We start from the raw sequence: 24781 nt of genomic DNA on the forward strand, positions 1-24781 counted from the left end.
CAACAAATTGCATAACCCTAGTTATAAGGGAAATGCTTGTAAGAATAAGTAACAATCGATACCTTGCCTTAAGCTATTTTAACACTAGTAGTTCTTCATGGACATTAGCACTGATAGCTTCACTGCCTTTTAACTGGTTGATCTTAGCCTATCCCTTGACTGAAAGGGTGAAAAATCTCCTTTACTTGGGAAAACAAAGAATCAATGAGAAAAAAAGAAATTTCAAATACATGTCTAACTATACACTTCTCTATATATGTATTCTCAGATGTGTGTGTATATATATATATATTTATGTTTATATATATGAAGAGACAGACTTTTAGTAGAAAGATGTTATGATCATCAAAGTATTATTAGAGTAGCAGTATTATCTTTTACACATTCATATGCTCTGCCTCATTCTTTCATTATTCCAAACATGTACATAAGCTAAATAATCTAAAATTCCAGGGTAAATTGACTTAAGCATACAAAAAATCAAATTTGTAATTGTCACTAAAATTGGGATGCACCTTTAAGGCATTTTTTAAAAAGACTAATAACAATACATCATAACATTAACTGTGGTAATAAAGACAGATGTCATGTAAATATTTCAGGCAAAGATATTTTGACTTTTTTTGTTTGAAATAATGTTCCAGCAGAACCCAGGACCCATGAAACAAAATGCTGGTATCATACAGAGTATCTCAAAAATTTATTTTGGTACTTTGATTTGATTAAATTTCATGATTCCAGGAAGCATTTAGTTCAAAGTAAGAAAGCTAGAGAAAATAAAGCACCCTTCCATTGGTGACCATTTTCACTGACCTCAAAAAGATGTCGCTGAACTCCATTCCAGGCATGGCTTCAACACCTGTGTAAATTTGCACTCTCATTATACTTGGATTTAAGCTTTCTCCCTTTCCTACTAGGAGGTGTCCTCTGCCCCAGTGGACTAGTAGGGGTGGCAGTATTCAATACTGGGGCTTGCCCTTCTATCTCTACACTAAGTATATCAGTATTACTGTTAAGAGATGCCCCTAGAACAGGGGCATCTAGTCAAAGGATGGAATGTTTGACTGTTAAACTTTTTTCTTTGAGAAAATCCTCGAAGAGGATGAAACTGATACTTAATCTCAGCACTATAAAATAGGCAAGAAGTTAACTGTAGATATTCCTGGGTTGTGAGATAACAGGCAACCCTTGTCCTGTCTCTATTTCCATATCTTCCAAGTCTCTCAACTGAGCACCTTCTTCTTTTGAAGAAAAGATGCTTTCTCTAAAGTTCCTTGGATATTGGCAGTTGCATGCTAATTGACTCATCTTTATTTTTAGAATAAAATACACCCAAATGCATACTTTAACCCAAATTGTGAAGATAGTGCTCTTGGTAAGCGGCTTCAACTTTAACCCTGCAAATAAGTGGTCTCTTTCTGTAGTAAAGAAGACATGTGCTGAGTCTGACTTCGTGTGCAACAATGGGCAGTGTCTTCCCAGCAGATGGCAGTGTGATGGGGACCCCGACTGTGAAGATGGTTCTGATGAAAGCCCAGAACAATGCCGTGAGTGTGACTTGCTTTGGATTCCGACTTTTCCAGGCTGTGCTGTGCCTCGTGGCCCCTAAGTATTGCTTCACCTAATACTTGGTTGTAATATTCCTTTTCCTGCCTTATAGTTTTGACCAGTTGGCTTCAAGGCCAGTCAGGTAATTAACAGTTGATCAGTCTCTTTAAAGAATGTTCTCCCTAGTCTAATAAGACTGACATTCTCTTGGGTAGCTTCACAATTGAATACTTAAGACCGAAGTCAGCAGATTTGATAAGAACTCCTTGACTAGGTGCATAGGTTCCAAATGTTTGATAATAATGACTCTGAGAAGCGGTGCTTTGGTCCTGAAAGCAAAAAATGTGAAGTTTTGCCATGGACCAAGTATGAGCTTTTAGATGCAGAACTTCTCACATTATAAAAATATCTATTACTGAAGAGGTAAAGTGGCTAGTAATAGGGTGATACAGTGACTTTTAACAGACATCTAAACTAAAGTTATTGAATCAGGGATCTTATAGCTTATTCTTAAATGAGAGAAAATTCATTGGTATGCAAATGCATAGCTGTGCCCTTAGGCTTACATTTAGGAAAGAGTCCATGATTTCATAGTGGATGATGATTTGGGATCATTTAAGAGGTTTTGAATGTCATGGTGAAAAAAGCCTTGGGGTTCAGTTTTAGGCCTGTTGAAGCACTAAAAGTGGAAGAATAACATGAAACAAGTTTATGTACAGAATATGATTACAAAGTCAGGCAGAGAGGAAAATAATTGTGTTCATTTCTGTTTCCCAGGCACAAAGTGAGGAGTATAATTAGAATATTGGTCAAGGCAGGGGAGGTATCATAGGTAAAGATGTTCTACAAAGACTGAGCCCCAAGTTCTAGTGGAGGATGACCTGGTAAAGTCAAGAAGTAAAGCACATCCCTACTTTGCAATATGTAAGTCTAGAGGGGGTTGTGAGGAGCCCTGTAAAGGAATCTAGGCAAAGGAAGACTTCATAGGTGTTAACCCATCTGGCCTTTAGTGAAGTTGGGATTAGATAATATCATCTGGGTGTGACCACTTGCTATCCAAAGATAAATAATGGTCTGGGAGCTGGCCAGCCTGTAAGCCTAACTATGCCAAATAAAACAAAAACGAGAAGTGAGAACAGCCACGGAGCCTTGAAGGAGTGATTCGGTCAAGGCCCTCGGGTGTCCTGCCAAGTAGCATGGGTTGGCGTGGCTTCTAAGGAATGGAGCTGGCGGAGCTAACCAGGCTTCACATAGGAAGTCGAACTTCACTGGCATTCCAGTCCACTGAGTTACATGTCACCACTTCCAGGCAGCTAAGGAGCAGCAGCTTTGCACTGATGAGTTTTGAGGCTCTTTTGAGACTGTATATCATCAACAGATATGAGAACATGCCGCATAAATGAAATCAGCTGTGGTACCCGTTCTACTCAGTGTATCCCTGTGTCCTGGAGATGTGATGGTGAAAATGATTGTGACAGTGGAGAAGATGAAGAAAACTGTGGTAAGAAGATCAGTGTTGAGTGGCTTATCCTAAAGACCCTTTTCCTCAAAGAAGGGTGGGCCGGGGAAACGGACTTAATCATGAAGATGCAGTTATGTTCACTCGCTTTTCAGTGACTTCACGATCTGCTCAACATCAGAGTTCCAACTACTTGTCCTTAGAAACTGTATTAAAGTTCTGAAAGGAGTTCACACAGTCACTGACCATTGCTTGCTTTGGTGTTACTTTTAAGTGAATAGAAATGAGAAGGTAAGTCATTCAAAGCACTTCTGTTCAGAAGTAGCTCAGTGTAGCAGCAACTGTATGGGCTTTTGCCTCTGTTACTTGGAGCAACTTATGTGCCTTCCTCACTTTGGCACAGTAAAACTTCTAGTTTAGTTTACATGGGCATTCATAGGTATGAACTAGATTTGTTTATTGGAATAAATTACTTCATTATCACACAAACATTTCTTAGTCCCCAAAACTAGATTCTAGCGTCACCTTTCCAAAAGTTCAACTGGCACAGAAATGTGAATGAACATCTTGCTGGCAAATACCCAAAGCACACTCTACCCAACCACAGTTAACTTGGCCTCGTCACAGTTTCTATCTGTGAAAGCTAACTCTATTTCCTATTCTTTCATGTTTCTGTTCTTGGAGAACGTGTCATAAAATGCTACATGTTAAAGGTGAGGCCCTAGGAAAATCTCTAGGTTGAACAAACATTGCTTTGAATGATCTTTCAAGCTACCGCCCTTTTTATAGGGCCTCTAAAGCTGACAGTTCCTGAGGCTGACAAGTGTGGGCCTCCTGATACAGCAGTGTACAGACAAGCTCTGGGCACTTGCAATTGAAACACAAGTCATCTCCTGAGGTCAGCAACAGTGCACCTAGTCCAATGAGTTTTGGTGTTCAATCCTAGAATTGAAATTTATGAATTGGTAAGCCCTGGAGCTGCCAAGTGTTTCCTTCTTAATACTATATTTTGCTTCCCAAGAGAGTCCTGGTCTCCAGCATAACCACCACGAAATTGTGACCTTAATATGTTTGGTAGGAATTTGAGCCAAAGTACAGACTGGCTAGTACGATTAGCTTATCATTATTAGCATACTTGGCTGCTAGATTAGGATTCTAGCCCTAGGAGTGACTTTCTAAAATTTGAAAGTAAGACCTATTATTCCGGATCCTTATTTAAAGGGCCAAAAGGAAGGACTCATGTATAATAGTATAACATAATGGCTTCTTTTGGGCAACAGTGTCATACTTGTTACACTTGTTATGTATTACATTCCCTGCCAACCCCAATACATGATACTCGCAGCTGCTGCTATTCTGGCCTGACAAACAGTATGTCCAGTTAGGGATAATGCAGTCTCTGCTTTCCAAAATGAAATCCCTATTTCATTTTAAGCTAGTAATCACTGTGCCTTAAAGAATCAATTACAGTTCTCATCCGAAATTAATTTCTAGTCTTCAACTATTTTCTTGGTAGTTATTTCTATTCTTAACTCACTCATAGTGTTTTTGCATTTTTTACACAGTGAGACTGTTTCCTAGGCCTCCAGGGACGTGATCTTGATATAATTCCACTTTAGCTCTTAGTTAAGCTAGAAATCTAGGATTAATGATCAGAGATCTGCATATTAGATTCTGAAGCAAGAGTCTTCAAACCAATCCTAATACAGTTTCAATGGGGCATCCTCTTTCTCAACAGGCAACATCACGTGTAGCACTGACGAGTTCACTTGTTCCAGTAACCGCTGCATCTCCAGGAACTTTGTATGCAATGGCCAGGATGACTGCAGTGATGGCAGTGATGAGCTGGACTGTGCCCCACCAACCTGTGGTACCAATGAGTTCCAGTGCAGCACCTCCTCCTGCATCCCCATCAGCTGGGTGTGTGACGATGATGCTGACTGTTCTGACCAGTCAGATGAGTCCCTTGAGCAGTGTGGCCGCCAGCCAGTGATACACACCAAATGCCTGGCCAGTGAGATCCAGTGTGGCTCTGGCGAGTGCATCCACAAGAGGTGGCGTTGTGACGGAGATCCTGACTGCAAGGATGGCAGTGATGAAGTCAACTGTCGTAAGTAGCTTTCTTATCTTCATGGCACGTCTCATTCCCGCCCACCTACCAACTGGGGACAGTTTGGCTGGCTTCATTCCACAGCACTCCCTCCCTTTGTAGCTTCTCGAACCTGCCAACCTGACCAGTTTGAATGTGAGGATGGTAGCTGTATCCATGGCAGCAGGCAGTGTAATGGCATCCGAGACTGTGTAGATGGCTCTGACGAAGTCAACTGCAAAAATGGTAAGGGTCTCTTCCTCTTGGTTAGTCAGAGTGCTGCCCTGCTCAGACCCACTAATAGAATCTCTGTTCTGTGTTCTTTGTAGTCAATCAGTGCTTGGGTCCTGGGAAGTTCAAATGCAGAAGTGGGGAATGCATAGATATCAGTAAAGTGTGTAACCAGGAGCAGGACTGCAGGGATTGGAGTGACGAGCCCCTGAAAGAATGTCGTAAGTGCTGGGGTTGGTTCAATAGAGAGTGGGAAGCTTAATTAGGTCCAGCAGAGCTAATACTGTTTGGACTCTGAATAATGCCTGGTTCAACTACTGTTAATGAACTAAGTTCAGTTGTTAAGCTTTAAGAGTGAAATTTTATGACTTAAAAGCCCAGGCAATGACAAACTTCATAGTTCAACCTTCTTAGAGATCACTGATCAGCAATACAGAAACTTGACTAAATGCTGCTAATACAACTGGCAACTTGCCAATGAGATTAGTTATGCATCCTTCAGAAACATATCTATGAAACAAATGAGGCAGCCTTGGACAAATTATGTATTTGACCAGGCTAACTAGAAGTTCTTATAAATAACCTGGACTTTAAATGTTAATAAGACAAATCACCAATTTGGAATACATATTCAAGTGACTTAGCTGCATTTTTATTTCAGATGTAAATGAATGCTTGATTAATAATGGCGGATGCTCCCATATCTGCAAAGACCTAGTAATAGGCTACCAATGTGATTGTGCAGCTGGGTTTGAACTGATAGATAAGAAAATCTGTGGAGGTGAGTGGAAGAAGAGAACCTGGGGGTGATGGGAAAGGGCAAAAAAATACACACATCTAGTAAAGTATAGGAACAGCAAGACTAATTCTAATTTCCCTCCTAGATATTGATGAATGCCAAAACCCAGGACTCTGCAGTCAAATTTGTATCAACTTAAAAGGTGGTTACAAGTGTGAATGTAGTCGTGGCTATCAAATGGATCTTACCACTGGCGTGTGCAAGGCAGTAGGTAAATGGGACCTGGACTGGTGCTGCTCTGGTACCTTTATGAATAAGTGCTTATGAAAGGTACAGCCAGTGACTACAATATTCAAATTAAATATGAAATTAAACTAGTACTCACAAGCAGTGCTACTCAACTCATAATGCAGTTATCAGAGGTTAAATAGCAGATTGTTTCCCCAGACACCTACCTTGGTCTTTCCTTTTGCATATGATACAGTGAATACCTATCAGGTTTGCTTTCTTTCTGCTTCTGAAACTTGAGTGCAATTCACGTAAAATACTAACTTATCCATTAGCTGCCCCATTGCTGATGTGGCCCCAGGACTGCCTTCCTAGCCAGTGGGCATCACTTTCAGGGGCAGGAACTCCAGGAAGGGGTGCTGCTGAGGTGTGCAGGAAGACCTTGGCTCTAAGTGCTCCTCTTTCAGGAGGAGGTGTCTTAGAAGGCCCTTACCTTCTCATGGCCAGACTAAATAAACCTGACTCCTGTCTTGCAGGGAAAGAGCCAAGTCTCATTTTCACTAATCGAAGAGACATCCGGAAGATTGGCTTAGAGAGGAAAGAATATATCCAGCTGGTGGAACAGCTAAGAAATACTGTAGCTCTTGATGTTGACATCGCTGCTCAGAAACTATTCTGGGCTGATCTAAGCCAAAAGGCCATCTTCAGGTAACTCTCAGTTCCATTCTTGGTATCTTGGCATTGGAGGAGGCTCCCCATACAGGTTTCTCTGGTCTTTAGCTGCCATCTAGCATTTAATTATCTAGTAATTTTAAATCAAAACACTGATTCTATAACTATTAAATTACTGTCAGTTCCTAGTTAAAAACCAGTAATTGTCTATGAGGTAATAGATGGCTATAGCTATAAGACTTAAAATAAATGGCCTCTTGATTTCTCTTATTTTCTTCCTTTTACCTACAGTTAATTGAGAACTATTCCTTGTTGCTATAAATAGAAATGGCAGTCACAGTTGTTTCTACTCCTAACTATAGAAATTTCAGATGATAGCTGCTAAATCCAATGTATTCACTTAGAAGCTTGTTGCTCTTGTGTCTAGAATACATATCAGCAATGATTACCTACAATATTATTAACTAATATTAGTATCAGTAAGCAATGTGATTAAATGATTTGAAGTGATGAGCAGTGGTGTCACTATGGTTTTTTCTGAGCAAACTTGTTCACCATTTTGTAAGCAGAAAGTCCATTCTCCAAGCTGTAATAGTGTCAAACTCTTAAATTTCTTGTGACCTATTCTGTTTCAGTGCCTCAATTGATGACAAGGTTGGTAGACATGTTAAAATGATCGACAATGTCTATAATCCTGCAGCCATTGCTGTTGATTGGGTGTACAAGACCATCTACTGGACTGACGCGGCTTCTAAGACTATTTCAGTGGCTACCCTAGATGGAACCAAGAGGAAGATCCTGTTTAACTCTGACTTGCGAGAGCCTGCCTCCATAGCTGTGGACCCCTTATCTGGGTTTGTATTATGTGTTTTTCCATTATGTAGCCTTTGGTTGCTATCTGCGTAGGCTAGCAGTTTTGCTCAGGCTTGAATTAGCATTTAAATCCCAAGACTTAACAGTCCCCCACAATAAGGAATTATCTCGTCTAAGACGTCAGTAGCACCATGGTGGAGAAACCCTGGGGTGGCCTCATCTCTGTGACAGGCCCTCCTCCTGGGCAGTATGACTGACTGCATGTTGACTTGACTGAAACAACAGTCCTGATTTGATGACCACCAAAAAGCCATATCTGAACCTTTATGCCCACTGTGCTCAGCAGAAGGGGCTTTTATTTTTTGTCTGAAAGCATTGCCAGGTTATGCTCTGGATGATCGAACCTGAATACTAGCATAAATTGTGGGAACGATGGTAACTGCATTGCCTCAAGGCTTTCATATAGAAGTGGAAGTTGTTTGCAAGTCCACTTGAACTAAATATACCTTTTTAAGAAACATTTCACAGAGGGGCTCCCCTAAATGCCATTAAGTTACATATAAAGGCAGCTTAGGGAATTGATGAAGGCTGTGGTAATCCCAGTTGGCCCTGTGAACCCGCTTTATAACATAATCATCTGGATCCTACTATCAAATCTAAAGGTTATTAAGCTTTCACTCCTCTAGAAGAATTGGCCTTTTCGAAAGGAAATTCTTGGGGACAGAATTGAAGTATCAGACTTACATAGATTAACATAGTTCAGAAGGAGTTTCTATATCCTTAGCCTTAAGATTTGTTTATTGAGAACATAAGTCAGACCCTATTGTTGTTGGATCTAGGGAATTAATCTCTTGAATTTCTCATTCACTCTTTGAACTGTTGCTTCAATCTACAACTCTATTCCTTCTCAACCACTGAGGATTAATTCTAATCTCATTTTTCCCAGCTTTATCTATTGGTCAGACTGGGGTGAACCAGCTAAAATAGAGAAAGCAGGAATGAATGGATTTGATAGACGGCCACTGGTGTCAGTGGACATTCAATGGCCTAATGGAATTACACTTGGTATGTATGTTCTTCTTTCCACATCTACCAATTCAACTGTCTTCATAACATGTAAACTTATCTCCATTGTTAAGTCTGGACTACAGCTGACAACTCTCATGGTTCCTTCTAGAACAGGAGGTTTGGATGAGAGGACCTGAGCCACAGAAGAGAAATGGAGGACTTAACATATCACATCCTCCATAGCTCCTAGCTTTGTTGTCCCTTTGGACCTAATAAGTGACATGAATTTAGAGAACCTTGGGCCTTGGGGAGTATCATAATAAACACTTCTGGCACAGGTACCATGGCATTTCCTCAGTTGTAGGCTCTTCCATTTTTCTGGCTCATCAGAGGAGAAAAACTAAATGCTAGCCTCTTTTAATACTTTGTATAATGTGATTAATATTTCTTAAGTCTGTTACTTTGAGAATCTTGGGTGCCCTCTTAGCCCCCAAAATGAACATGGGTATGGACTTTGCATACTGGTTTCAGTTGTTTTTGGGGACCTCATTTAAGAACCCCAGCTTGTAGAAGGAATCATGAACCTAGAATATTAGATTCCTTAATGTAACCCAGAGCAGTCATGGTTTATCATACAATGACAGTTCTTTTCCTACCTAGACCTTATAAAAAGCCGCCTCTATTGGCTTGATTCCAAGTTGCACATGTTATCCAGTGTGGACTTGAATGGCCAAGATCGTAGGATAGTATTAAAGTCTCTGGAGTTCCTAGCTCATCCTCTCGCACTAACGATATTTGAGGTAAGACGTGTCTCACATCTAAGAATGTACCTTTGAGTTACTATAGCACTTTGGGGAGAGAAAACAGTTCAGCAGTGAAAGGGCAAAGGAGCATGACTTAAGAAACTGCTTTCACTTAAAACCTGGTACACATTAGGTAATAATTCCTCGAAGCACTTCAAGAAACCTGAACTTGCTCTCTTACGGTTTTACATCTTATGTCCCAGACCAGCATTAAATAAATTTGATCCATTAAATGTACAGTAAATAGTAACAACCTTACACATTGACTTGTGTTAATCCTAGGTATTCATGCTTATTTGGGGGGTTCTGTTTCAGGATCGCGTCTACTGGATAGATGGGGAAAATGAAGCAGTCTATGGTGCCAACAAATTCACTGGATCGGAGCTGGCCACTCTAGTTAACAATCTTAATGATGCCCAGGACATCATTGTCTATCATGAGGTTGTGCAGCCATCAGGTAACGTGGAGGAACACATCTTTAATGGCTACCTTAAAGGTAGCAGCAGGATGTCAGTAGCTCTTTTAGAAACTCAACTCTTTCTAAATGGAACTTTGCTCTCTTGTAACCTACCTCCCACCTCCAACACTTCAAAGGTGGTGTCTGGGATATTCTGTTTATGGCTTCCTAGTGAAATGGCTTCAGAACTTTAGCATTCCTCTTCTCTCCCAACCCTCAGGGCCAGATCTTTCATTTTTGTCTTCTATATCCCCTTTGCTTCATTCCCTCTTGCAAAGACTATTATAGTAGCCACCAAAGTAGCTTTTGTGCCACAAACTTTCCCTACCTTCACCATCACTATGTATCTTATGTAGGATGGTGTAGATCCTCAAACACTTCTGGTCATATCAGTCTCCTGCTCAAAACACTTGGCTGGTACTATCTAATTAGATCCCTCAAAGCTCCCTGTTCCTGGGCTCCCTTCCACTTTGTGGGAACAAGGCAAGACAAAACCAGGAGAACATGCTTGGTCTCCTTACTCTGAGCCTTCATTCTGAGCCCTGGACAAATAGTTTGTGTGAGTCCTGGTTCACCACCTCCTTTCCCCACCCCTCTGTTGATGACATAACTTAGAATCTACCTCCAGGAAGTCCATGTGGATCTGTGGTGTTCTTACAGTATGCTGCCTGTACCCTGTGCTTATTCTTCATTGGCAGTGGTTTAAACCTTAGATATTTGATGCAACAGAGAAGTTGAAGTTCCTTGAAGATAGGGACTCCAGCATCTAGAACAGGGTTTTGTGTAAACTAAGTATTAGAATACCTATTTACAGGACTTTTTTTTTTTTTTTTTGGCTGACTAGGTAAAAATTGGTGTGAAGAAGACATGGAGAACGGAGGATGTGAATACCTGTGCCTGCCAGCACCCCAGATTAATGATCATTCTCCAAAATATACCTGTTCTTGCCCTAATGGATACAACCTAGAGGAAAGTGGCCGGGAGTGCCAAAGTAAGGCTTTTTGCTTTTCAGCTGTAAGCAGAGCATACAGCAGGCAATGTAATAATGCACTAGCTATAAAGACTTAGTCTTATTTTAAAGAATTCATTTTAACTAACTGTCAGAATTAGATTTGAGAACCTATCTGTTATATTTGCATGTGAGGAATTCATGTCATTACTTAAGAACTGAGTTTTAACCCATTTCAACATTATGTAAGTTTATAGGTAACTAAAGTGTCAACCTGCTGCATACTAATTTGTACCAGTTGGTCCCATAACTGTCCTGAGCTAGCCCAGTTGCAGATAATTAAACAGTCTTAACATTTTCTTGAAAGTGGGAGGAATGAAATTATGGTTAAAGGAAGGCAATGGTTACAGGCCTTTTGTGAGTGACACTATCTTTAATTCCCAGTTAAACCAAACTTGATTTTAGTCTGTTGATCTTAGCTTTTGATTAAGTGGCAAATTAAAGTCACATTTTGTGAACACAGAACTCATCGTGGAGGTTTTTATTAGCTTAATTCTGCATCACTGCAGGGACTGGCTCAGCTTACTGAGAAAATAGTTGCAAGACAATCTGGCAGTAGTTAAGACTGGTATGCCCATTAAGCTGTTTTTCAGAGCATTTCTTGTTAACTTCCAGGAGCCTGGGACATGGTTTAGAGGGGTCATTAAGTGTGTCTGAGTATCTTGCCTTCTGTTTTTGCATGAAGACTGATGCTTCTCTCAGTTGTGACATCTTAGTTCAGCAGTGACTTGTCTATTTCAAATGGTGTTAAAATAACCTCCTGTTGCATGGCTTGTCTGGACTCAACAGCTAGCCACTCTAGAACCCTGGCATTAACCAGGTTCTTGGTTTTTATAATTCAGGTACTACAACTACTGTGACTTACAGGGAGACAAAAGACACCAACACGACTGAAATATCACCAACTAGTGGACTAGTTCCTGGAGGTATTGGGTTCAGTACTGCAAACTGTTAATCTCAACTAACAGCCACACTGTTTGTATCTATCACTTAAATTAAAGCAGCCTTAAACTACTATTTCTGGCCCTGACTGGTAACACATTTTAAACTCCAAACCTAGCCTGTCCTGACTTATTAGGGTTTCTATTAGAGAACTGTTGATGAAATGGCTGTTACAGCATGTGACTCTCAAATACTTCTAGGCCAGAGGTGTTCCTGGCATACAATTACAGTAGATACTCAACATCAACAATGGACATAAAGGGATGAGGCTCTCTCCCTGATGGGTAGCATTCTAAACCAATTCCTTTTTATTCTCCCTTAGGGATCAGTGCGACCACAGTAGTATCGGAGGTCAGTGTTCCCCCAAAAGGGACATCTGCTGCCTGGGCCATCCTTCCTCTCCGTAAGTAAGATTCCCTGCACATCTGGAACCTGTTGACATCTTAGATACCAAACAAATGTTTCTAGTTCTTCTGGGGGACACCCTTCTGAATATTCACATGGCCCCTTATACTATCACAGCACTCGTGACCCTGAATGATATTTGCCACCTCCCCAACCCCCACCCCACCGCACCACACCCCCGCATGTGGGACACTGGGTAAGAGCCCATGCCTTTCTCTTCACTGGCATCCTGGGCACAGGGACTGGCAGGTATAAATGTTCAGTTATTATGTGAAAGGTGCTTATTGCTTTCTACTTTCTAGTTTGGCATCCTGGGCACAGGGACTGGCAGGTATAAATGTTCAGTTATTATGTGAAAGGTGCTTATTGCTTTCTATTTTGGAGTTGTTAGCCTGGCTTATCCCCTTTTATAATCCCTTATGTACAGAGTACTGTTCTAGTCTCCTTTGAAATATGAATAATGCTTCATATAGAGTAGATACACAAATGCTTACATGTTTTCTTGAAGAGTTGGAGAAGGTAAATTAAAGATAGTTAAGAATTCTCAAACCCAGGGAAAAGACCCTCTTAAGTTATTCTTGGACATGTGAATTTGAGGCAATTTGCTGTAATGGCTTCTTTGTTCTAAATTACTGGCTTCTTTGTTCTAAATTACTGACTAGCTGTCACACCAGGATCACCTGAGAGCTCTCCAGAAGCTTCTGCAATTCTAAATCAGTAGGACTGTATGCTTGACTGGGTAGAAGTGGCTGGCTCAGCACCAGTCCACAGAATAACATTTAACCAATGGTCTGAATGTGTTGCCAGATGCTGGCCCATCTATAGTATAACTTCTAGTCATCTCAGCTTTATAAAACGTGAATCTTTTATTAATGGCAATTATCATGGATTCCTGAACACCACCCTTTTTGTTCTGAAACTAGACCTTGCTTAGTCAGCCTCTAACTTGTTTCAGTGCTCTTGGCAATGGCGGCAGTAGGTGGCTACTTGATGTGGCGGAACTGGCAGCACAAGAACATGAAAAGCATGAACTTTGACAACCCTGTGTACCTGAAGACCACTGAGGAGGACCTCTCAATAGACATTGGTAGACACAGTGCTTCTGTTGGACACACATACCCAGCAGTAAGTCAGCTTTGTCTCTTTTCACACGGTGGCTTGAAGTGAGACTGTTCGGAATGGAAACCGCTAACTTGAACTGTGACTGGCTGGGCTAGGAAAAGCCATTAGAGTCATTAAGCTACCAAAAACTTCATCCAGGAAATAAGTCAGTCAGTTGCTAAGCATTCGAGCAGTACAGAATGGCAAGTTAGTATAGTGATGAACTTAAGTTGACAAATTTGGGATATTTTTGTTAAAGAAACTGTATGTAAATCTTACATTAACCAAGTAGCTCCTTTTTGAACTGTTAAAAATCAGTTGCTTAACAGATACTTAAAGGTAAATTAGAATGTCATATACATGGGAATTGGCTTAAAGTCGGTATATTAGGCCAGATTCACTTAGCCTAAATTACCAAAGGTGTTATGCAGGAAAGTATCCTATCTCATCTACTACAGCTAGCTTTTCTTGCAGCAGTAGCATTAATCACTTATTCTTCCTTTGAAGTCCAAATGGAGTATCTGGCTTTCATTTTGGAAACAGGCAAAGCAGAACCAGTGCTGAACACACCCCTCTCAAGCTCTCTGGTGAAATGTAGAACTGTGGCCAATTCATGGCACACATTCATCTTTTCACAGTTTTCTTTGAGTCTTAAGATGATTAAGTAGAACAGGCAGAATCAGTCACACTGTTTCCTCGCTCTACCAAGTTGGTATAGTTGAATTCAAGTTAAATGTGTAGTGATACATCCCAATATGTTTGTATCTGACTTCTCTTCCAAGCACACTTGGTCTTTGGCTGACCAACTTAAAAGCAACATCCATTTTAGGTACTGGAGTTGTCACCAGTGAGTGATCACCAAGCTCATTCCATACTTTTTCTTTTCCACAGATATCAGTTGTAAGCACAGATGATGATCTGGCTTGACTTCTGAGACAAGTCTCGACCTTTGAGATCTAAACCAGTAATACCACACTTTGGAGGGGTAACCACGCCAGCTGCTGAAGTCTCTTTCTTCCTCCAGTCTGGAAGAACAGCAAGACATCTTTGCGCGGGTCAAGCTTGTGTACTTGACCATTTTCATATTACTTTTGTAAATATACCTGTCCACATTCTACTTCAGCTTTGGATGTGGTTACCAAGTATCTGTAATCTTTGAATTTCTCTACAGTATTGCCACCTCTGGCCAAATATGCACTTTCCCTAGAAAGCCATATTCCAGCAATGAAACTTGTGCTATAGTGTATACCACCTGTACATATAGTGTATAGGCCACCTGTAAATATCCCAGAGAACAATCACTATTCCTAAGCACTTTGAAAATATTTCTATGTAAATTATTGTAAACTTTTTCAATGGTTGGGACAATGGCAATAGGATAAAACGGGTTACACTAAGATGAAATTGCCAAAAAATTTGTAAACTAATTTTGTACTTATGAATGAAATCTTTGACCTCAATAGAGGTTTGCAAAGACTGAGTGTTCAAACTACTGTACATTTTTTTTCAAGTGCTAAAAAATTAAACCAAGCAGCTTAACTGTGGTTTGTGCCTATTCCTCTAGGATAAACTCCTGTAAACAGCCTGAGTGGCATCAAGTGTTCTAACTAAATGAGCTGTGGATCTTGACATTGTATACTAAGCTTGTAATTGGGCAATTTTCTCTTGCAACTGAGAACTAACTAAAGAACAAAGTACCATTTAACACCTGCTCCCCAAATATTTCTTATTCTGTAAAAGCAGCTAGCTTACTCTGTACCCTTTTGCTTAGAGGTGAATTTCTTTTCTCATTAACTTGTTTCATGATCCAGAAATGTGTAAGAGTTCTATCAATTCTGCTTCTGCATACTTAAATATCCTGTGTTTTCCATGTTGTATCATTATATATAGGTCAAGAACAAGTGCCTTATAAGGCATGGGAAAGGACTTTCTTCCCATAAAATTCTAGACAGACTTACCATAAATATTATCAGGGAGGGTAAAGTAGTGTCATACTTGGACAATCTAAGGCAGTGGTCCCAGGACCAGAAGCATCAGCATCAGCTGGGAATTTTTTAGAAATGAAAATTCTCAGGCCTTACCCCAGACCTCATGACTCAGAAATTCTGGGGGCACGATCCAGGAATCTGTTTTTAAAAGTCCTTCAAGTGATTTGAATGTAAACTAAAGTTCAAACCCACTGTTCAAATGTGAGTTCATGGAGAACATAGTTGTAATAGCCCTAATTCAGATGTTGTTTTTGGCCCGCCGGGCTTAGGATTCTTTCTTTGGACAATTTCTGAAGCTTTTTGCATGAAGAACAGACAAGGAACGGAGGTAGAAGAAAAGGTAGCACAAGGATTTGGTGAGTTCTTCATCAGTTTGGCCAGACCTCTCTCTAAAGTTTAGGATGCCAGGGAATATCCAAGGCTTGAAGTACTAGAAAGATGCTCTAAGTCAAAAGTGAGGTGGAGAGTTCATTGCAAAAGGTACAGCAATTCCTCTGAGTATTAAATGACCAATGCAGTGGTAAAAGGATGAAAAGACCATGTTTTGAGTAGCTAAATGGGTTGGTGGATAAGTCTTCTTTCACTTGAATATGGACTACAAGGCAGCTGACATCTCGCAAGTAGATCAGTAATGCTAAATAAAGAGGAAAGTTGCTTCTCTGTCGTGTTTAATGGATGTGCCCTTGTGATTTTTGTCAAATGGATTAAAGTGAAAGCATAGGCCAGGAAATTTTGTGTGTGGGATGGAGGTCAAGCACATAGAAGGAAAAGGCTGTAGTCATTAAGGCAGGATTATTTGCTGTCTACCTGTTCCTTATTCTACAAATAGCTGTCACACTGAACAGGATGCAGTTTGCTGACATGGGGTGACTGACATGCCTATTTGTTAAGTAGGTGAATACTAATCATGCTTACATTCTAAAGGTAATTTTGTTTGGTATTTTGACCCTGCTGTGGTACAAGACTACTGATTTTATTTTTTAATTGGAATAATACAAAATTCCCTTCTAGGAATCTTCAAGATACCATCTCTCCACCCCAACTCTGCTGCCCTATTACAGGGATAATATAGTGTTAATCAACAATAAAGCTCAAAGTCACACTTCATGACAGAATAAAGCTATATTCTGTGTCATCTCCCCATGGATGCAAGTCTTTTATGTGTTCCTTGTAGGTTTCAAGTCCCAACTTCCAACCCATATTCCAAGAACTAGAGTCTGAACCATCTAGTTCTTTTACCTTGTTCTTCACAATAAGAAGTCACATCAAAGGCACAACTTAAGAGGTTCAAGTTCACTTAAAGAAAGAAACTAGAAATTTCTATTGATATAAAAATAGTTATCTGGCTAGACTGCTGGTCAATTCAGCACATAATAATAGTTCCCCAGCGACCAGAGCTGTAGGTTTTAGGACCCAAACAAGAACTTAAGGAATCCAGTGTGAAATATATTGGCATAACTCTACTGTGTCTAGAGTTTAAGACATGAGAATTAAGAGGTAAAATACGAAGTTTTTCTAATAACACTGAAGGAGGGTGTTTGGAGTTAAATGAGCCTGTCCTATGAAGTGACTGGAAGTGAGTCCTCCAGAGAATTTAGGAATTGGCACCAAGAGTTGATTATAGATGAATGAACAGATTTGTAGCCTCAGACACAGAAATCCAACCAAGTCCCTGAGTCCAGATTTTCCTATGTGGTCTTTGTAAGCTGTCTAGTTTGGTAAGGAATCATCCCAGTTCAACTAATACCCTTAAAATAGTCTTATAGCCATTTTAAAGCTATGGGATCATTTCTAAATTTATGGTGTTCCATTCTTGATGAACACGAAGCAAATAAAAACTGAGGCTTCAACTTTGGCCCTTGCTTCTGTTCCTTATGTCTTCCGAAGTCAGATAATCCTTCTAAGAAATGAGAATGCAGGTTTTTAATGGCAAAATAACGGAGCACTTTGGTTAAGAACACTGACAACAGGAGGCCTACCTTAAGGTTACCTTCTAAGTTCCCTCACCCCCAACCAAAAGAGTAAACCCTTGGATCATTAGATCACTAGTGAAATCTTATCTAGTGAAGCAGGTTATTATTTGGAACCCAAGTGAAAGCTAAATTCCTTACTTAGTGGTAGGGAAACCTGCAGAATGCATATTTGCTGTGATAACTTAGGTCCAAGAATGAGGAATGCAACCTGCTAATCTTGATCTCTGAATTGGAGCCCTTGGGTTCAAAATTAAGCATTCAGCCTGGCTCTTTGGGAAATTTGAGAAATGTATGGCCATGTTTCACTCATATCCTGGACCTTAATTATGGAAGTTCAGAAGTATATAAAAGCAGAAAAAGTCTTTGAAGGTATCTTGTTTCCAAAAACTGGGGGGATGAATTTGAAGGTAAAACAAGGGCATTTTTTTGGACTTGGTTCTGTCAAATCAAGCATGGAGACTTTCCAGCTTAAAGTAGCTTCACATGAAGGGTGGTTGACCTTCTCTATACAGACCTCATTCATGTCTACTTTCACTCAAGAAAAGCTGACTAAGAGTTGGCAGTGAAGTTTGGGGATCTACAGATATGCTATTAAGAAACTGATTACAAGATGGCAAAGTAGGGAACTCCAGGAATCAGTTCATTCTCCAACGCAGCTAGTAAATAGCCAGGAACTGTCTGAAAGAACTGTTCAGGGGCTCCAAGAGACCAGAAGAACACAGTATACTATCCAGGGAAGAGTGGAAGGAAGAGGCTGATAAACTGTAATGAAGATATATGAGTAGAGCTCTCCATGCTGCAGAGGCTGGTGCCCATTCCCCACTCTTGCTACAGGCCACCTCAGGATCCAATCCCTGGCTGGAGATATAAGTCCTCTTCCCCAAGAAAGGAGAGATGGGAAACAGCTGAACACTGATCACGGCTTTTGTTTAGTGAACTCATAATGCTGGATCCCAGCTTTCAGGGCAGCTATAGTTTCAACCTGCCCAGGACTAAAAGCAGCCGGCAAGCCTCTTCCAACCCTGCCCCCTACAGGGATGGAAGTGGAGGTGATTTAGAGAGACAGTGCTTTCTTGGGGCTATGGGGAAGAGTTTGATGAAAGGTGGCTCATCCCCAAGAATGGGGGTGGGGAGACAAAAATAAAATGTGACATATAAAAACCACAGGATAAAATGTTTGAAGGAAGTATTGCCTTTATAGTAATATCATTGAATGTTAACAGATTAAACTCCCCAACCAAAAGACACAGATTGGCAGAATGGATAAAAAAGGATTATCCGTCTATATATCTACGTCTGTAAGAGACTCACTTTAAACCCAAAGACACAAACGAGTTGAAACGGTAAAGTTGGAAAAGATATTCCACACAAACAGTAACCAGAAAACACTTGGGGTAGCTAAACTAATATCAAACAATATAGACTTTAAATGCAAAACTGTTACAAGAGACAAAGAATGACAGCATGTATTAATAAAAGGGGTAAACCACTAAGAAGAAATAACAATCATAAATACCTATGTACCTAACCAGGGTGCCCCTCAAATACATGAGGCAAACACTGGCAACCCTGAAAGGAGAAATAATAGTTGAGGATTTCAGTACACCACTCTCATCAATAGATAGAACACCTAGAGAGAGGATCAATAAGGAAACAGAAAACTTGACTAATATGATAAATGAACTAGACCTAAAAGACATACACAGAACATTGCATCCCCAAAGAGTAGGATATAATTTCTTCTCAAGGGCTTGTGGATCATTCTCCAGGATAGATCATATGTTGTGTTACGAAACATGTCTCAATGAGTAAAAATTATGCAAGGCATCTTCCCTGACCATAATGGAATAAGGCGGAAATCAATAACAGGCAGAGAACTGGAAAATCCGCAAATATATGGAAGTTAAATAACACACTCTTAAACAATCAGTGGGTCAAAAAAGAAATTAGAAGAGGAATCAGTAAATACCTCAAGATGAATGAAAATGAGAACACAATATAACAAAACTTATGGGATACAGCAAAGGCAGTGTTGAGAGGGAAATTTATAGCCCTACAAGTCTAAATTAAAAAAGAAAGAGCTAAAATCAAAGACCTAACTGCACACCTGGAGAATTTAGAAAAAGAACAGCAAACAAATTCCAAAGGAAACAGGAGGAAAGCAATAACAAAGATCAGAGAAGAAATCATTAAAATTGAGAATAAAAAAACAAAGATATCAACAAAACCAAATTTGGGTCTTTGAGAAGATCAATAAAATTGACAAACCCTTAGCTAGACTGACAAAGAAAAAAAGAAAAGAAGGTGCAAATAAAATCAGAAATGAGGAGGGGACATTACTACTGATTCACAGAAATAAAAAGTATCAGAAAAGGATACTGTGAACAATTTTATGCCAATAAATTAGACAACTTAGAGGAAATGGACAAATTCCTGGAAACACGTGAACAACCTGCACTGACTCTAGAAGAAATAGAAGAGCTCAACAGACCAATTACTAGTAAAGAGATTGAATCAGTCACTAAAAACCTCCAAAAAAGGAAAAGCCCAGGGCTTCACAGGTGAATTTTACCAATCATTCCAAAAAAGAATTAATACCAATCCTGATCAAACTCTTCCAATCATTCCAAAAAGAATTAATACCAATCCTGATCAAACTCTTCCAAAAAACTGAAGAGGAGAAAACACTACCTAACTCATTCTATGAGGCCAACATTGCCTTGATACCAAAGCCAAATAAAGATACAACAAGAAAAGAAAATTACAGACAAATTTCTCTAATGAATATAGATGCAAAAATCCTCAACAAAATCCTTGCAAATCGAATCCAACAGCACATTAAAAGAATCATATACCATGATCAAGTGGGTTTTATCCAAGGTATGCAAGGGTGGTTCAACACAAAACCAATTAATGTAATACACCACATTAACAAATCAAAGGTGGGGGGGAACCACATGATCATCTTGATTGATGCTGAAAAGGCATTTGACAAAACCAGCACATATTCTTGATGAAAACACTTCAAAAAGATAGGAATAGAAGGAAACTTCTTCAACATGGTAAAGGGTATATATGAAAATCCCACAGCTAACATCATACTCAACAGTGGAAGACTGAAAGCATTCCCTCTAAGATCTAGAACAAGAAAAGGATGCCCACTGTCACCACTGTTATTCAACATTGTACTAGAAATTCTAACTAGAGCAATTAGGCAAGAAAAAGAAATAAAGGGCATCTAAACTAGAAAGGAAGAAGTAAAACTTTCCCAATTTGCAGATGATATGACCCTACATAAAGCCCAAAAAAATAAACAACAAAGCTACCAGAGTTAATAAAGAATTCAACAAAGTGTTGGGATACAAGATCAACATGCAAAAATCAGTAGTGTTTTCTATACACTAGTAATGACCAAGCTGAGGAGGAAATGAAGAAAAAATTCCATTTATAATAACAACTGAAAGAATCAAATATCTAGCAATAAATTTAACCAAGGATATAAAGGACTTGTACATGCAAAACTGTCAAAATATTGCTAAATGAAATCAAAGAAGACCTAAATAAATGGAAAGACATTCCAGATTCATGGATTGGAAGGCTAAATATCATTAAGATGTCAAGTCTACCCTGATTTACAACATTCAATGCAATCCCAATCAAGATTCCAACAGCCAACTTTGCAGAAATGGAAAAGCCAATCTTCAAATTTATATGGAAGTATAAGGGGCCTGGAATAGCCAAAAACATCTTGAAAAAGAAGAAGGAAGTTGGAGGACCACACTTCCTGACTTTAAAGCATATTACAAAGCTAGTCATCAAAACAGCATGGTACTGACATAAAGATAGATTGACCAATGGAATCAAATTGAGAGTTCACACCTACTAGAATGGAAACTATTAAAAAACCAAAAACTACAAGTGTTAAAGAGAATGCGGAGAAATAGGAACACTCAGTCACTGCTGGTGGCAATGTAACATGGTGCAGCCACTGTGGAAGACAGTTTGGCAGTTCCTCAGAAAGCTAAGTAGAAAACTACCATATAACCTGGCAATCCCTCTACTGGGTATATACCTAGAAGAACTGAAAACAGGGACACAAACAGCCATTTGCACACCAATACTTGTAACAGAATTATTCACAACTGCCAAAAGATGAAAGCAGCCCAAGTGTGCATCAACCGATAAATGGATAAACAAACTGTGGTATATATACATAAAATGGAATATTATTCAGCTGTAAGAAGGAATGAAGTCCTGACGCAGGAGACAACATGGATGAACCTTGAGGACATTACGTTGCATGAAATAAGCCAGACACAAAAGGACAAATATTGTATGTATGGTGTCACTGATATGAGCTAGTTACAGTAAGGAAATTCCTGAGTTAAAATCTAGAATATAGGGTACCAGGAGATAGAATGGGGGTATAAAATGTGAAGCTGATGCTTAATTTGTGCAGAATTTTTATTAGGTTGATTATAAATTTTTGGAAATGGATAGAGGTGATGGTAGCACATGATAGTGTAATTAACAGCACTGAATTACGTGTGTGATTGTGGTTGAAAGGGGAGTTGAGGGTCATGTATGTCACTAGAAAGAAATCTAGAAGGTAAAATATGGGACTGTATAACACAGCCAACCCTGTTGTGGATGTACAAATATTTTAAAAATTAAAAAAAAAAATCAGTGTAAAACTAAAGGAAAAAAGCAAAATGGAGATCGCCTGAGGTTGAGACCACTGTGACCACAGACTAATAAAGAGACTGATGGTGGTAGCTGGAGTGTTTTGATCAAATTCTCTGTGAGATCAACTGAAAAATGACCAAAGAGGGGACTGTTAAGTAAAAGAAACTAGCTGACTGCTTTGGCAGTGCTGGGTCAACCACCTTTCTGAGACGTGACAGGACCTTTTTTTTTTCAATACTTACATAATTTTATTGCTGTGTATTGCAACAAAAAAATTTAACTGATTTGTAGAATCCATCCAGTAACATATGAAATTGAAATGCATCTTTTAAGAAGGTAGATACAGTTATGGCTGAATATATCTGATGCTCAGGATACATCATGTGTAAGAAAAATCCTTGCATGTCATCTGATTCCTACTGTAGTCATCTATGTTCATCTCTCAAAAAGTGAAAGAATCCATTTGCTGTTTCAATAAATACCAAAGTAACTGCCAATAAATAAATAAATAAATAAGTTCCACAGACCAGAGATCCAAGAAAGAGCAGTTTTGATTAATGATTCCTAGAATCAAGAGTCCTCTTTAGTCCAGTGAGATGATATCAGGAATGCTTCTTCCACTGCTGGCTGTGACCCCTGTCTCACTCCTGCTGTTGGAGAACTAACATGAGTACTGCTTTCCTGGGGGCTGGTGGTGGTGACAGACGAACTGCTTGCTGTCAAGGGTGAGGTGACACCAAGGATCAACTGGAATAAGGGAAAGAAAACCTAACCCTGGCCAATCTGATGACATGCTTGACACTGGCAAGTGGTGCAAAAGTAGAGCAGTCTGTTAATGAAGGTGGAATAGCAGCAGGATCAACCAAAGTCACACTGGGCACCCTTACAGAAGATGGCTGATACACAAGAACCCCTTTGGTTGGCTGCTTTGTGTTTCTGACATAAAGATGCATTTCCTTTTGGCAGGAGGGTCGTCTTCTTCATCAGAAGAGCTTTCTATTGTTAGGTCAGTTACCTCCACTTTCTTCTTGTTTGCCTCACTGGCTATAGCCACTGAACAAGGCTTACTGAGGGCACTAGAAGTTTCTATTTTTATATACAGTTAGTTGGATACTTTCATAGCTTCTTTCTTCAGTCTCATTGGACACCAAGAACGATCTTCTTGGAATCTGATCTCATCCACATCAGAATAGTCATTGAGAATTTCCATAAAAAGCCCATCTTATATTAGATTTTCATAGGCAGCCTTTTTGTCACACACAGGACAAATCTGGGTGGGTTTCTTCTCATTCCTTCATAGATAAAGGGCAGCATCAAAACACCGCAAATGTGTACAAGTTGCTGCATGGCATGGGATTGTCAGTCTCATTTTTCCTAAAGGACATATCAAGGATACCCGAAGGCCAGTTTTAGCAATTTCACTATCAGGATCTGCAGTAAGTTTTTCTTTAATTAGTGTTCTGGAATGTTCAGTTTCTAATACCTTTCATTTTTAACTGTGTAATAACATGGCTGAAGTGAGCTGTAGTACAAAGTATACAGACATGGAGTAATTCTTTCCAATTTCTGATGCCCATGAAATGGAAATCTGATATGGCGCCGCTGTAGATAACCTGACTCAAGATGTAATATTCAAGGAGCATCTGGGGCACTTCTGTTCAATCTCATCTTTAGGAGGTGGTGCATAGCCAGGTGAAGGAAACACTTCCCGTTTGCTTTCATTCATAGACCATTGGGACAATTATCTTCTTGAGGGCAACCTGTCTCTGCCAGGCAAAGTCTCAGCTGAACTTGGACTGTATAATCTCTCCTACCAACTGTCAAAAAGTCTCTTGAAATGCCTCTCTCTCTAACTTGTTGAGGTGTCAGAGCAAAAATAAAAAAACTTCTCTTGAAATGTTGAATACTGCTTAGAACTAAATTTGTGGGCTTGATGAGAAACATCAACGATGTCATAAAAGGGTAGGATTTTAAACTGCACATCAGGATGGACAGGAGAAACTGGGGGAGATGGCTGCTGCATCTCAAACGTGGGCTGAGTATCTTGAAGCAGAACAGAACCAATAGGAGAAGACGGTGAGTGACATGTAGCTGAAGTGGAAGACAATGAATGGATTCCAGCCATGGTCAAGTCTGGTACTACAGGTGATGAGCTACCATCCAAACTGAAAACTAATGATTTTATTGTGGATGAATCAGAAAATCCTTCAAGTGTCTGTAGTTATCAGTGTCCATAAAGTTCTGATTTTAATCTGAACCACAGGGCTGCAGCCACTCTTCAATAAATGCAGAGCCCTCATCAGGACATCAAGGTTGCGTCCACTTTTATTCCGTCCAGCAAAGGCTAGTAACACTTGTAGTTCAGACACCCTAAAACTAGAAACGCTATTCCTCAACTCCTGGAAATCCCTCATTTTTGCCATTTTGTTCCACCAACAGCCCTTGCTGCTGCCAGTGACACCACCCACGCCGCCGCCTCAAGTACCATCCTGCACTGGGTGCCGCTAAAGACGCCGTGGCCGCTGCCACCCAGGGACAGGAACTTTTGTCAAAAGTTGAAAATAAAGCAGGGCTTTCAAAAAAATAGAACATTCCTTGCAAAAGTTGCAGTTTAAGCAATAATTGGAAAT

General features: G+C 39.8%; 1 protein-coding gene and 1 pseudogene across 2 annotated transcripts in view; one reads left to right on the plus strand and one right to left on the minus strand.

The window, feature by feature from the left end:
* Window positions 1-16631, plus strand: part of VLDLR (very low density lipoprotein receptor) — a 45852-nt gene extending 29221 nt beyond the window's left edge. The window contains exons 3-19 of one of the 2 annotated variants that reach the window (XM_037797878.1): window positions 1425-1547; window positions 2927-3049; window positions 4746-5117; window positions 5220-5342; window positions 5426-5548; window positions 5989-6108; window positions 6212-6337; window positions 6831-7002; window positions 7602-7820; window positions 8726-8844; window positions 9448-9587; window positions 9906-10047; window positions 10892-11038; window positions 11899-11982; window positions 12321-12401; window positions 13359-13528; window positions 14396-16631. In XM_037797878.1, coding sequence (XP_037653806.1) covers window positions 1425-1547; window positions 2927-3049; window positions 4746-5117; window positions 5220-5342; window positions 5426-5548; window positions 5989-6108; window positions 6212-6337; window positions 6831-7002; window positions 7602-7820; window positions 8726-8844; window positions 9448-9587; window positions 9906-10047; window positions 10892-11038; window positions 11899-11982; window positions 12321-12401; window positions 13359-13528; window positions 14396-14431 — 2420 coding nt within the window. In that variant the 3' untranslated portion in view covers window positions 14432-16631. The remainder of the gene's footprint in view (window positions 1-1424; window positions 1548-2926; window positions 3050-4745; window positions 5118-5219; window positions 5343-5425; window positions 5549-5988; window positions 6109-6211; window positions 6338-6830; window positions 7003-7601; window positions 7821-8725; window positions 8845-9447; window positions 9588-9905; window positions 10048-10891; window positions 11039-11898; window positions 11983-12320; window positions 12402-13358; window positions 13529-14395) is intronic. The other variant, XM_037797879.1, reaches the window with a different exon arrangement.
* Window positions 16632-22734: 6103 nt separating this feature from the next.
* On the minus strand, window positions 22735-24565 carry LOC119505228 (annotated as a pseudogene).
* Between the last annotated feature and the right edge of the window lie 216 nt (window positions 24566-24781).

This window comes from Choloepus didactylus, chromosome 10, assembly GCF_015220235.1.
Source record: "Choloepus didactylus isolate mChoDid1 chromosome 10, mChoDid1.pri, whole genome shotgun sequence".
Lineage (NCBI taxonomy): Eukaryota > Metazoa > Chordata > Mammalia > Pilosa > Megalonychidae > Choloepus > Choloepus didactylus.